Source organism: Dendropsophus ebraccatus, chromosome 2 (assembly GCF_027789765.1).
Source record: "Dendropsophus ebraccatus isolate aDenEbr1 chromosome 2, aDenEbr1.pat, whole genome shotgun sequence".
Classification (NCBI taxonomy): domain Eukaryota; kingdom Metazoa; phylum Chordata; class Amphibia; order Anura; family Hylidae; genus Dendropsophus; species Dendropsophus ebraccatus.
Window position 1 is genome coordinate 34,329,598 of NC_091455.1, and position 15,518 is coordinate 34,345,115.

The 15,518-nt window shown below is 42.2% G+C and overlaps 1 protein-coding gene across 1 annotated transcript in view; it reads left to right on the top strand.

Annotated features, from left to right (window-relative positions):
* CPQ (carboxypeptidase Q) overlaps nt 1–15,518 on the top strand; it is a 358,322-nt gene that overhangs the window by 123,291 nt on the left and 219,513 nt on the right. Inside the window, exon 4 of the mRNA XM_069957319.1 lies at nt 13,098–13,305. Within this exon, the coding sequence (XP_069813420.1) occupies nt 13,098–13,305 (208 nt within the window). The remainder of the gene's footprint in view (nt 1–13,097; nt 13,306–15,518) is intronic.

The window sequence follows — 15,518 nt, forward strand, 5'->3', positions numbered from 1 at the left end:
AAAGTATACATTTCTTTTAAAGGGGTTATCCGGGGAGCAGAAAGCTGCTGGATCTTTCTGCTCCCCATTTTTCACTTTCTTACAGCATTGTAGTGTCCCACCACTGTGGTTCTTTTGTGTCTCACACAACTGTCCAAAAAGCTCTTTCCATCAGCTTAAGTGGTGATGAAGTGTTAAGCATTTATTTTGATTGTTTCACCAATATATGTCAGTGTTGTGTACGTCTATGTAGTGCACAGCTGTAGTTTGTAATGGGTTGAGGTTTTCTGTGCTTCTGACCAATGGAGATGCTTCTTTCTCTCTACATACCTCTATCCTCTCATTCCTGCACACACACTTCCCCACCAATCCCAGGGAAGTTCACTTAGACCCCTGTAGGAGGAGTTTTGCACTGGTGGGAGGTAGTGGAAGTAGCCAAGTCTCGGTCAGATTCTTGTATAGAGCAGACGCAGAACAAGGCAGTCCCTGCTGTAATCAAGCTGTAGTCAGGGGCAGATTGCAGATGCAGCTTATACTGACTAAAGTTTCCATTTGATTCTCTGAGGAGTAGGACACACACAGGCCAGGCATCCCTGCGGTACTTAGCCAGGTTCCTTGTCCGGGACAGACCAGCTGTGGTAGTGGACAGACACACGTGTATGGAGAACACAGAGACTTTCTTTCCACAAGCTATAACTACAGTCACTATGCAGTGTTAAGCAACTGAAAGAGGACAAGTCAGAGATCACCCAGCCCCTGCCAAGAACCTCTCTTAACAGAGCAGGGCGGTATCCTAGACAGAGGAACTGACCCGGATAGAGCAAAGCAACCTTATAAAGGTCTACGTACTCTAGCTCCTAGTGCAGGTGACACCGGATAATTTCGGACACTTAGCTACTCTCAGGTAACCAAGACTGAGGCTTGTGTCACCCTTGTAGGATGGGTACCCCGGTCGAAACACAGGCATAAGTATTCTCTTCTCAAGTATTCTTCTTCGTGTTTATTCTCTCAAATTCTGGCAGAGCACATTACTACATTGGGTTGGGGGTTTCCCGATGAACTCCTCTAATCTCCTGACAGACTCCACTAACTATTCTACTCTTCTCAAGGCTAAACTAAACAAGCATTGCTACTCTACCTCAGCACTTAAGCACCTCTCAGCACAGATTCAGTGATCTCGAGTCTGTATCACAGAAGTCACCTATTGAAGAGTTACTCTGTTTTGTCAGAGACTTTCAGTTAAACTACTTTATTTATTCTACTGGGATTCAGTGATCATTGCACCAGCACCTATACACACCAGCTACATAATCCTTGAGTCATTTTCCCCTTTCTGTAGGTGGTGGTACCGACAGTTCGGGTGGGTCAACTTCCCACTCCGGACCACCATTATAAGAGCCCAAGGGACCCATTTTAACGCGGCAGGTTTAACGACCATTAGAAAGTTAGACTTCTGAGATGGGGGAAGAGAGCAAAGAAGAGCAAAAAAACATCACCCATTCAACTCCTTTCCAGATTCAATCTCCCAATCATTTGGAAAAACTTTTGACATGTCGATAAGATGTGCCAAAAGTTTTGATTGGTCCAAATCTTGGTGTACAGATCTCTACCAATCATTAGAACAGCGGTGTGCTTCACTCCCCATCTCGCTACGATTTCTCTCTCTCTCTTCGGGCAGAATAAAAACAAAAAATCAGGCAGAGCTCTTCATCAGGTGACACATCGGTAAAGGCAAACTCATATGAAGTTAGTAAGGTCAAGGCTCACCTGGTTTGGTTGTGTATAGCCTTAACCACTTAATCACAAGTAGTCACCATGTACATCACACGCCACAGCTACATGGTCAAAACCGTACACCACTTGGTAGTACAGACAAACAGTAGCTCCAGCTTCAAAAACCGATAACCCTCACGAAGAGTTAGTAACCTCGAAATGCATTATCTTATTGCATTGAAAAGGAAACTGTGACCCTGGCTCTCGAGAAAGAACCAACCTGATCCCCCAATGGAGCCCCCGATACATACCCCTCCTGCTGGTCCCGTCACAGAGAAATCGACGCCCGCTCATCTACATGATTCCGTATTACATAGCTGTGGGCATTACAACCTGTGCTATAGGATACCTATGTGAGGTGATTTGTAATATGAAAAAACTTTTTTTTCTCTTAGATTCTTGTGTCTCTGAGTAAAATTAGTGGCATATAAAGACACATATAGACCCATAGCCGGCTATAGGCTTCATATTATGGATCCATATAACACATACCTTTTACGATGGCCATATGCCTCAGCCCTAAGGCTTTTACTCCTTTGATCTGTATATTAACTATTTTTAGAAGCTGAGCCCTGTGCTTAGTCTTTTACGTGCTTTACCTCTGGAACCTCCAGGAACGTTACTATATTTTCTAAGCAAATAAAACTTGCCATGGACATTTTCCTTCATGAATTAAAATTTACAGTATTTAAAGGTTTGACGACTGAACTCATTGCATCATAAAATGGGCTAACTAGTATCAAATGTGCATCTGAACTCCATTATCTTTAAGGCTAAGCCAGAAATACACTTGAAGCCAATGAAAAAAGCAGGGATCGGGCCTTAAAGAGGTGTCGCTTTGTATGCAGCAGAACCCGTCTAAGTTTAAGGGAAAAGTTTCAGAAAAAATGGCGAGAAAGCAATGTGAAATAAAAATTCTTGAGTTGCCTCTTTTTGTCTAGTAAAAGTTATAAAATAAGCTATTCGGTTTTTGGGGAAAATTGGTTTAAAGCCTTAAAAAATCATTATTGGTAGTCATATTGCTTGCCGATGTTCTATGAAGTAACTTCATAGAAATTGACAAAGCTGGAAAGTCTGAAATTTAGGGTTAAAGGGTCTGGACACCCTGAATACCGTCTTTTATTCTTGCTTTTGTACTTATATGGTTTCCTGATATGTTCAATGCCTCGCACCCTCCACCATTTTTGTAGCCCGTCTTTGGTCCTGTTCTATTTTATCAATATCCTTTTTGTAGGTGAGGTCTACAGCACTGGACACAGTATTCCAGATGTAATGTCACTAGAGCTGTATACAGCGGGATCACAATCTCCCTCTTCCTACTGGTTATACCTCTAGCTATACAGCCCAGCATACCATTATATATACAGCCCAACATACAATTAGCTTTCTCTACCACCAGGTTGGACTGGTTACTCATTTTAAGACTGTCAGAAATGACTACTCCTAAATCCTTCTCTTCTGAAGTCTTTGCCAACACAGAACTGCCGATATGATACTCAGACAGAGGATCCCTTCTGCCCAAGTGCATTATTTTACATTTGGAAACATTGAACTGCAGTTTTCATTGTTTGGACCACTTGTCTAGCTAAGCTATATCATTTCCCATATTACTGACACCTCCCGGAATATCAACCCTCTTGCATACCTTTATGTCACAAACAAACTGACGAACCTTACCAAACCTTCTCCTATATCACTATACTTACCTACCAAATCTTCTCCTATATCACTATCCTTACCTACCAAACCTTCTCCTATGTCACTATCCTTACCGACCAAATTTTCTCCTATATCACTATCCTTACCTACCGAACCTTCTCCTATGTCACTATCCTTACCTACCAAACCTTCTCCAATACCACTATCCTTACCTACCAAACCCTCTCCTATGTCACTATCCTTACCTACCAAACCTTCTCCTACGTGACTATGCTTACCTACCAAAGCTTCTCCTATGTCACTATCCTTACCTACTAAACCTTCTCCTATGTCACTATACTTACCTACCAACCTTACCTACCAAACCTTCTCCTATGTCACTATCCTTACCTACCAAACCTTCTCCTATATCACTATCCTTACCTACCAAACCTTCTCCTATGTCACTATCCTTACCTACCAAACCCTCTCCTATGTCACTATCCTTACCTACCAAACCTTCTTCTATGTCACTATGCTTACCTACCAAACCTTCTCCTATGTCACTATGCTTACCTACCAAACCTTTCCATATGTCACTATATATATATATATATATATATATATATATATATATATTTATTATGCATTATATAATATTATTCTCACAACATGATGACATGTGAGAAACATATACCACATGGTTCTCTGTAAAAACCTTTGGCTTAGTACATGGCGCCATATAGACTCAGTTTCCCAGTCCAAGTTTCCATCCAATTATTTGATGGTTGAGATGGGATCTGCTAACAGCAAGATCAAAAAGGGGCCTCCTATTGTTATGGGTTGATGTGTTCACATCCCTTTTCTTTTGCATAACATCTTTTTTTTTTTTTACGCTATTTTCATTTCTTGTGGAATATTGAATGGAAATAGCGTAACAGCTTTCAAACCTTTCCTTAGTCTGCAGAAAATTGCCATTCGGTGTGTGCCAGCCGGCTGTTATCGATATCATCTGTAGTATCTGCAGCCTCAACCTGGATGCATGACTCTTCCAGAATAATTTAATGAGCCATCTGGTATTATTTTTCCATCTTTTGTACAGAATCTCCAGAAAGAGGATAAAACCCGTCATGTTTTCTTTGCATCACCAGCCAAAATGTTTACTTCTCTGCTTCAAGACCGAACCATTAACACTTCAGACATATTTTCTGCTGAGCACAGTGTCGACACACGTTCTTTAAGAGAATCGGTGGCACGACATCAAAACGGAGACAAAATAGGCTCTGGTGCCGTCAGCTTGAGTCTGATGCTTTATGTCTCTGATGTGAAATGTTAAGAATGTTAAGAATTGGTGAAAAATATCTAAGGGAACTTTTCATAGTACTTTCTTAGGCTATGTTCACACTACGTACGTTCCGCAGAAATCACGAAGTTGTTACAACGGCCGTGATTTCTGCGGTACTTATGCAATGCTGCAGGCTGAGGAAATCCTGGCTGGAGTGTATACACATAGCGGGACATTTATTAAAAGGTGAAAATATCTTTTTTAGGTGCAGATGGGCCAGATCGACATAAAAATATTTGCAAATGTTCATAAGCGAATATTTTTTTTTGCATCATGCCGATCTTCACCACCTTTGCCAGTGGGTGGGGGGGGAGTGGGCGTTACGCGGGGTGCAGCTGCACGCAGAGGGGGTGCGGCCTCTACGTGCTCCGCATGTATAATTTTGCCGGGGGTAAAATGATACTGAAACCTACGCCAGGTTTCAGGATATTGGCACGCACAGGCTCCATGCGTACTGTATATATGTAGAGGCAATGCTCCTCTACATAAATCCTCTGAGCTCCAGAGCTGCGGGAACATTTGTAAGCCCAGCGTAAAAAACGCCAGACTTCATAAATGTCCCCCATAGTATACACTCTGGCCGGGATCCCTAGCGGCGCCGTAGAAAACTGACGTCAGTTTTCTGCGGCTGCTATTCAGTGAATAGCAGCCGCAGAAAACCCTGTCACACAATGTAGCGAGCGGCTCCGGTTGTACCCCCTATTGTGTGCAGTGGGGAATTCTGATACGTGTGACCATTGCCTTATTCTGTTTTAGGGTCCGACTGCTCATCGTGTTATGTGCAATGGTGATACGTGGCTAATGGCTGAGAACTGTGTAAAGCAAATAATAAAGTAAAAATTTCTTTAGGGATTGGCTGCTGATCTGGACAGTTCCTGACATGGACAGAGGTGGCAGCAGAGAGCACTCTGTCAGACTGGAAACCACTTCCTGCAGGGCATACAGCAGCTAAAAAGTACTAGAAGACTTGAGATTTTTTTAATAGAAGTAAATTAGAAATCTCTGGCACCATTTAGCTCCAATAAATATGTAAAGATGTGAGCATATAGACGTAGGCATAAAAGCCCTGCATGAGGTCCTCAACATCCTGATCTTTTATTTTTAGGGGGTGTTGTGCATAACACTCAAGCATAGCTATTTAGCTATAAACCTGATTTCAATGTATTTTATGCAATACTTTGAGCTTTGATGTAAAATTGCACAAAGGCGCTCATGAGTATAAAGCGCCGGGTGGCATTCTCACAATGCGCTGCTTTTTATTTTATCATTTCGTTTTTATATGTGCTTGCAAAATGTGTCTTGGCAGCAAAAAGGGTTAAATCTATCACATGCACGGTGTATCGGAGACAGCCGCTATGCAGACAGGTGGTTCGGTGATGTTCTGCAGCTTTGACAATTTTTCAATTAATTTTCCTTTAATGGGATATTATTTTGCAGGAACACATTGCCTTTATTAGCACAGTCAGAATTCTCCTACAGTAAACTGTTTTATAATGAAATTTTCTCACAGTAATGCCTGCCTTCAATTAACTTACTAAATATCAAGTCAAAAAGTCCCTGCTCGGGTTTTTATTTTTTACTCAGCTCATTTTGTGAGAATTCACGTTCTTCTGGATGAACGCTTTTATGCTGATTTCTTTCCTGGCTCCTAAATAGATTCATTCTGCAGCTGTGCTATAGAAGTAATTGTAGCAGGGGATATATGGTTGGCCTTTAATGTTACAACGTTATGTATAGATTTTTTTTATTCCTATTCAGGATAATTTCTTGTTTTATTCATATACAGTGTTAGGGGAATTATGCTTGCCCAGCTCGTAGGACTCTGAAGGACGTTCTGCTGCTTCAAATGGGGTGTAAATCAGACAAAGGTCTCTTCAGATGATGCACTTGCCATTTATTAAAAAAAATATCCAAAAGTCACCGACAGGTGGCGCTGTAGCTGTGCAAATTATGCTAAAAATGTTAAATATGTCCCCCATGGTTTTCAACAATGTTCTCCATCCACAAAACCATGTTTCCCACTAATGAACTCTGTATCAGCTTTAGGCCTTGTTCACACTATGTATTTTTAATTAAACAATGGCCGTTGTTTAATCACAGCAGCCGATCACATTAACTACTATGGAATCCATGCAGCCACACAGAAAACTGACATGTCTATTTTGTGTGGCCGCTATTCATTGAACAGCGGCCACATAAAATGGACTGGGCAGACAATGTTAAGTAAGGCCCCGGCCACACTTTACATTTTCTGCTATAGTTAGTTATACCTGAATGTGCCCACATTCCTATTAAAAAGAAGTTATGTTCATCTGGCTGGTACACTGTCATGTCACAGAATGGCCGCTGCTTTTCCATATATGAACATTGTCTTAATATCTACAGCATGCTGATCTGCCACTGATTCTGGTGGGTCACGGTAGACCTGCTCAAGAACCTGAATTCACACAGGGTGAGATCGGGTAAGCTAGGAGGCCATGCGTTTAGGAAATAACTTCTGACTCCCCGTGCTTTTCTGCAAGTCTCAATTTATGCAAACAAAACACAGTTAGTGCTACAGCGCCATTATTTCATACATGGCGAGTGCATAATCTGAAGTTCCATTTTGATGAGCAGAACGTCCTGCCGAGCCCTCTAGGTTAGGGAAGTTTAATTTAGCTTAGGCTATGTTCACACAACGTTTAGTATTAATCATGGCCGTTGTTGTGCTACACGTAGAGGTAATCCCGTCCGGAGCGTGATTCCATCTGGCCCCACGAAAAACTGACATGTCAGTTTCTGCGGCTGCTATTCATTGAATATAGGCCACAGAGAACCTGTCAGTTCACACAAGGGAGTGTGCGGCTCCGGCATCAGTGAATACTGCAGTACCGGCTGGGATGATCTTCAGTAACACCGGCTGGGTCACAGAACGGCCGGTGTTATACATAGTGTGAACCTGGCCTAACCTTGTATATTACCCATTATTCATACATTACTATGGGTCTCATTCACACGTTCATATATTTTAGCATACTATATTTTAAGTCCCCAATCTGCAAAAATTTGTCCATAGTGCAGCCATAGGATCCGTAGTATTCTTTTTTTTTTTTTTTTGTAGATCCATAAAAAGTGGAAAGTACTTGTATAAAAAGCTGACAGAAGTCTTGTAACAAATCACAGGCAGGCAACGGCGTGCGGGAAGACAATAAAGAAACAATACTCACCAGTCCCTGTGCCCCTGGACCGTTCTCTCTCCCACAGCCGCTGGAAGTCATTTTCAGTCATTTTTGACCAGGTTCTGTGTATGTCATGGCCCCATCTTAATGTCACCTACTCGGCTGATGGATTGCTTGCTCAGCCAATGACTGCAGCAATGTCCAACCCCATTCAGTGATTGGCTGAGCAGGCGATCCATCAGCCAAGTATGTGGTGTTGCAGCTGGAGGAGGCTGTTGGCTATTGGATATCATTAAGGAAGAGCTTCGGGGGCACAGGGACAGGTAAGCATACTTTCTTTATTATGTCCCTGCACCGCCATGCCTACTTGAGATTTGGTCGTTTCATGGGATTTCTCCTTTCAAGAAACTTAAGTGGCATGTTATGCTGTCTGCATAGAGTGACTGACAAGTTACTAGTAGTGAGCTAGTATCGCTGGTCACATACACAGCTCTGTGCAAAGTTGCTATAGTAATGTGAAAGGTTTGGTGCTTGTTATATCTGGTATATGTACGGTGGGCCCCAAGAATCAAATTTCTAGGTGGGCCCAAGGTACCCCAGTCTGACACTGGCCAGTTGGTGCTCCCCCTAAAATCCATAGGATAGGGGATATTAAGCTAAAAAAAACATTCTTTCAAATCAACTGGTGTCAGAAAGTTTTATAGATTTTTAATTTACTTCTACTAAAAAAAAAATCTAGCCTTCCAGTACTTATCAACTGCTGTATGTCCTGCAGGAAGTGGTGTATTCTTTCCAGTCTGAAACCTTGCTCTCTGCTGCCACCTCTGGCCATGCCTGGGAAATGTAGTTTTACATGCCACCCATACTGCTTGTCTATACTCTGGAGGATTTCTAGGTAGGGATCCCCTCCTTCTCTATTCCATTCAACAGCTTTATTTATAATACTGTTTGGCAGCCCTCTCAGCATACAATGAATTCAGATTGTCAGCTGTTTCCTTCATGTTAATAAATCCGCCGTATACAACCGTATACCAGGGGATGCTAAACTGAGTGGCAGGAAATGCTGGGAATTGTAGTGTATAGAAATGTTGGGAAGTAGGATGTAGGGCTAACTGCAAAGCATTATGGGGAAGCTTGATGTCATGTGTTTTCAGTCATCATCATAAGCTTTACAGTAATGGAGCAGCTTTATCAATCTGCCAGAGAGAAAACAGTCCGATTCCCCCATAGCAACCAATCACAGCCCATCTTTCATATCTTAACAAGCTCTTATAAAATTAAAACTGAGCGTTGATTGGTTGCTATGGGCTGCTATAGACTGTATAAGTAGCACATGGCAACCAATCACAGCTCAGCTTTTATTTTACCATAGTAATTTGAGAAAGGAAAGCTGAGCTGTGATTGGTTGCTATTGGCCACATCAATCATATTTAGTGTTCTTAGTGTGGCCTAACCATAAGCTGTTTGCTTGGTCACAAGTGTGTTTAGTGACCTCTGCAGTAAAGCACATCACCAGTCAAAAAGGGGTTAACGCTTTAGATGTGTTTGCCTGCAGTAACCATGGCAACCCTGCACTGTGATGACAAGCGCTTATGTCATAAAGAAGGTTCCATAAAGCAATGCAGCGGTCCCTGATCAGTGCCATCTTGGATTCGCCAGAGGAACTTGAGCTTGACCACTACCCCCTACCCTTGATGTAATTTGGAGGTTCTAGCAGGGGAAAAGGAGTGGTCTGCTTTAGACTACCCCTTCATCGAGTCTCCATCTTCTTGACAAATGGACCTGGATCTGTCAAGAAGAAGAGATACAGCTGCCTAGCCATCAATAAGGTGACAGATATTGCAGCCAGATCTCTTTCACATCTAGTTTATTATATTTATAGTATGGTATTACCCTCTAAGCCCAGGGGAGGGGCAACTCTCCAGCCATGGCTCCCTCGAGGTTTCCCCCACAGGGGGTTTTTCCTCGCCTGAGTGCTGGAGGCTGACTCTTTGTGAGTCGGGGATCTGCTATTTAGAGTGTTAAGTAATTTTAAATAAAATTAGGACCCTTTGACACCTGATTACAATGTGTTGTGTCTTTATTATGCGTTATTTGTTTTAACTTATTATGCTTGGGATTTGGGGGTCCATCACATATTGCAGAGTCATAAAGCTGGACATCTGCCTGCTACACAGATCCATCACCTGCACAATGGGTGGAAGTAGGATGGAGCGGATGATAGTAGAACTCTTGCATGTATGTGCGGATGCCTGGATTAAAGGGACACTGAAATCCTGAAGAAAAAACATGCATAGCAAGGTTTATACCTACATCTGCAAAGCTTATGAAAAGGTTTTTTCAAGTGACAGGGTATTACCGATCACAGTATATCATAGCAACACGGACACCACCATAAATATACATCATATACACAACCCAGTGGCTCTTGTATGTGTGTGGGCAGCATCAGGAGCAAGGCAAAGTATTACGCCCCCCCCACACCCATACATCCAGGTGTGGCCTAGGTAGCTGCCCACTCCCATTGCAAAATCTACAGGATAGGGGATATCAAGCTGATTGGTGGGGGTCCCAGTGGTTACGAGAATGTGGGGAACGTGTCCCCCTCAAATGAACAGTGGGAACAGTGCTCCATTGATACTCCATAGGTCTTGTTATCCTTATCCTGTGAATAATATGGCATTTTTGGGGTTCAAAAATGCAGAGACCAGATGTTAGGTGATAGTCAGTGGGGAAAAGCGAAACGCAATACCCATAATGCATTTTTCTGCTATGGTGTTTTTTTGTTTTTGTGGAATCATAGCAGGCTATGTGTTTGGTGTTTTGCCACAGACGTCTATGGGGGGAATATTGTCAATATTGACAATATTGTCTATATGAAAATATGTGTTTTTTCCCCAGTTCTTCAACAGCAAACCTGGAATCACATGATAAACAAACAATCACATGACATGTACTGAAAAAACCCCACTGGGGATAAAACGCTATTAGTACTTTACACTAAAATAAGAACATGGCAGAAAATGTGCAACAGTCTTATTCTTAGTACAGATTTGTAGTGAGTTCAGAAGAATTAAAGAACTCAGAATAGAATTAAACAGTACTTATCAACTGCTGTATGTCCTGCAGGAAGTATGGTGTATTCTCTTAAGTCTGACACACTGTTCTCTGCTGCCACCTCTGTTCATGACATGAACTGTCCAGAGCAGGAGAGGTTTGCAAGGGGATTTGCTACTGCTCTGGACAGTTCCTGTCACGGACAGAGGTGGCAGCAGAGAGCACTGTGTCAACCTGGAAAGAATACATCACTTCCTGCAGGACATACAGCAGCTGATAAGTACTGGATGACTTTTAAATAGAAGTAATTCACAAATCTACATAACTTTCAGACACCAGTTGGTTTGAGAAGAAAAAAAGTTTTTGGCAGAGTACCTCTTTAAATTAAATAAAAAAGTCAATTAGCTCGACTGTGGAAACTGAGACTAGACAGTGAAAAAATGCACCATATTAAGGTCTTGTTCACACCACGTTTTTACTCTTTTCGCTCCCTGACAGATACCTTTCCATATAGTTATAATGGACGCCACTTTATACCATCTGTTATACATGGACTCTCAAAATTCATACTGCAACACCTCCCGTTCTTGCTTTTTTGTTAAGAAAAAAAAAAAAGGTTCTTTTTAGTAAAAAAAAAAAAAAATCCTCCCCTAATAAAAGTTTCAATCACCCCCCCCCCCTTTCCTATTTTATGGCAAAAAATAAATAAATCAACATGTTTGGTATCGCCGCTTGTGTATTCTCCTGAACTATTAAATTTTCACATTCCTGATCATGCACGGTAAATAGAGTAAGTGCAAAACAATGCCGAAGTGCATCTGCCATCTGTTAACAGCAAAATCAAGAAAAATTGCTGTATGGGGGTATAGTCACTTTTGGCCTAAAACATAACTTTTATTCTTTCATCAATAAAAAAATGCATTATATGTGACAAACACAATGTATAACAAAACCAATCACTGTTACACGTAAGTGCCCCTAGGGGAGTCCGCACAGATGGTAGTATATTGAGATGTGGGTAGGGACTTTGCAGATCGAAGAGAGAGAGAGATGGAGGGGAGTAAGTGCAGTGTACCAACTCCTAGCTATAGATGGCTGTCCCTGCCTACCTCTTTATTAGGGAGGTCCCAACCATGTGGACAATTCCTACTCTACCCTAAGTGCAGAGGGATAACAATTAGACATATGAAATAAAGTGCATGGAGAAAAAAATTACACCAAAAAATGAAGAAATCCGACGTGTTTTACCTTTATGATGCTACAGGCTCCTCAGGGTGAAATGGCAACCAAACAAACACAATAAAACAATACTGTGCCAGCAACAGCGCGCCCTCCCGCAGTCCATGCTGCCCTACCGGATGTTAGTCAATGCAGGGTAGATAGGGTTGACAGGAGTCGCTTGGACGGCCCCATTGATTGGTCATTCAGACAGCATAAATTACAGCTTCCCTTTAAAGGGGTAGTTCACAAAAAAATGTTTCTTTTAAAGCAACTGGTGCCACAGATTTGTAATTTGCTTCCCTTAAAAAAAATTCTGTACTTATCAGCTACTGTATGTCCTGCAGGAAGTGGTATATTCTTTCCAGTCTGACACAGTGCTCTCTGCTGCCACCTCTGTCCATGTCAGAAACTGTCCAGAGTAGTAGCAAAATGCCATAGAAAACCTCTCCTGCTCTCCATATTTGATAGAATACACCACTTCCCACAGAACATACAGCAGCTGATAAGTACTGGAAAGCTTAAGATTTTTTTTAATAGAAGTGAATTACAAATCTCTGGCACTTTCCGGCACCAGCTAATTTGAATAATTTTTTTTGTGAACTACCTCTTCTGAATCTTTCCCATAAATGTATATATCAGTCAGCTCACTTCCTCCTCATTTTATATTAGTAGATCAAACTATGATAGGTTCCCTTTAATGGAATCTGAGTGCCAACTTATACCGCATATTGGATGAACAGTATTCAAAGTTTATAATGGCCCCTTTAAGATGTCTCTTGCAATTGGTTATACCAGCTAATTTTTTACTATTGAGTATGAGATTTCTATACAATAGTATTTTTATTATGTTAAAAACAAAATATTATTGTTTTGTTGTTGATAAGTTTGTTTATTGATGTACAACCACGTAACTGTTTTTCTTGCAGCCCGCACACTGGATGGCAGGATTATGAGAATGGCGTCCAGAAGATCCCCACTGCCTGCATCACTATTGAAGATGCTGAGCTCATGGCTCGCCTGGCATCCCGGGGCGTTAAAATAGTTGTCAATCTTATTATGGGAGCCGTCCAGTATCCAGATGCTGATTCATTCAACACGGTGGCAGAAATTGTTGGGAGCAAATATCCGGAACAGGTATGTGATAAGGCAAGCAAATAACACAGGGGCTATCTCCCTGTTATCCCAGGGCATCTGTGGATCGATCTGTGAATAAACGTTTGTATTTTGTCCAATAATATAAATATATGTTGCTTGTAGCTTTTACTTGTCTAGTATAATCTCTCAGAACTTTATCATGCTGAGAGCTGCAGAGATAACCTGATAGCACATAGGATGCTAAGCATGATAGCTGATGGCTGTTTGCAAAGTTATGAAATCACATTTTCCTTCTATGCTCATGTCATACAGGCCGGGCTCAGCTGCAGCATGCATGCCTCCTCCCTCCCCCACCTCTCACTGTTCTGCATGATTGATTTATAATGCTCAATGCTGGAAGATAAGCAGGTGGAGGAAGGAGGAGCTTCAGCCCAGCCTCTCTGTCTTCCCCTCCTCCCACCTGAGACAGCTGATGTAAATAAGTCCCTGGAAGGCTTTATCTGCAACTTTGTAGCTTCTTTGTAATGCTGGGAGGGTTATTCTGAGATCAAGTTGCTGATGAACTCACTGAATAGACTGAATAGATACTAACAAGTATGGAAGGAATTGTTAATATCACCATGGGCAGCAATATATTTAAAGTTAGGTTTGAGTGGAATACCCCTTAAAGTCTTATTATAGCGCTAGACCTACATAACATATACTGTGAATGTGGATCATATTAAAGCTCTATACATCTGCATTTTGTATAGCCATGGAACAGCACCTATGTTCGAAGCATTACTGTATCTCTGTATAATTCCGATTAGAGATGAGCAAACCTGGAGCATGCTCGAGTCCATCCGAACCCGAACGTTCGGCATTTGATTAGCGGTGGCTGCTGGAGTTGGATAAAGCCCTAAGGCTATGTGGAAAACATGGATATAGTCATTGGCTGTATCCATGTTTTCCAGACAACCTTAGAGCTTTATCCAAGTTCAGCAGCCCCCGCTAATCAAAAGCCGATCGTTCGAACCCGGTTCGCTCATCTCTAATTCCAATCTATATAGAATCTAAGAAAAAAAAGGGCATCAGGTTCTACTGGACAACATATTACCAATCCATTCTTTCCTAGAACTATTACTTTTAGAGTGAACCACGCAGTACCATAACTTCCCTCCATAAGGCTCCGTTCCCACTGAGCAAAGGTAGCGGAATTCCGCGACGGAATTGTCCGCCGCGGAATGCCGTTAGCCTCCCGCTCATAATGGGACTCTATGGGAGGCGCGCGCTCCTGCCCTGTCCGCGCTGAAGAATGAACATGTTCATTCTTCAGCGCGTACAGAGCAGCAGCGCGCGCCTCCCATAGACTCCCATTATGAGCGGGAGGCTAACGGCATTCCGCGGCGGACAATTCCGTCGCGGAATTCCGCTAGCTTTGCTCAGTGGGAACGGGGCCTAACTCATAAACAGCTGGCTACGGAGACAACTTCCCGTCCTCAATTACATTGGAAAGCGCGGCTTGGAGAACAAACTGCTGCTCCAGCAATTTTACAGACCATTCATAAGCACATGTAAACTTTATTATTTAGTTGAAGGAAACGGCTCGTGTTAATTGGAAGCAGTAACAAGAATTCTTACATTCTTTTATATCATTCTTTTTATTGGAGACATTCCTATGAATTTTGGTCAACATTTTATACGGTAAAAAAAAAAAACAAAGAGCAAATCTCTACGTTATTCTCTTCTTTTGTACTTGATCAACTTTCTCTCCGTGCTCAGCAATTGATCTAGCGAGCCGGTACTTATATCACACATCGGACGGAGCTGAATAGCCAGTTCTTATGTGACTTTGGAGAATTGCTCTGTGCACGTAATGAAGGCATTCTCATGCTGTTCCGTGCCTTGTATACTGTGGGAACTTCACATTACCTTAAGATCAGCCGTCTTCTAGCGTGTTTCTTAGTGCAGTAACTCTTCATCTTCTTCCTGTGGCTACTGAGGAGTCGTGCTGATTCCATGTGTCCTCCGGTAAGGCACGTTTCTGGTGGCGGCTCTTTCATTAGCACAGGTGCCTGTCTCACACTGGGTTCTCCTGTGATGCCCCGAGTGGATGGAGGAGTCGGAGGACAGCTGGGTCACAGCATGCCGTAATGAGACACATTTATAATAAGCCGCGCTGTCTCTGTTTGCTCCTACACCATCTTAAACTTTACGGTGACAGAAGATCAATAAAACTTGTTGTAAAAAATGCCGCTGTTTCTTCTATCGGG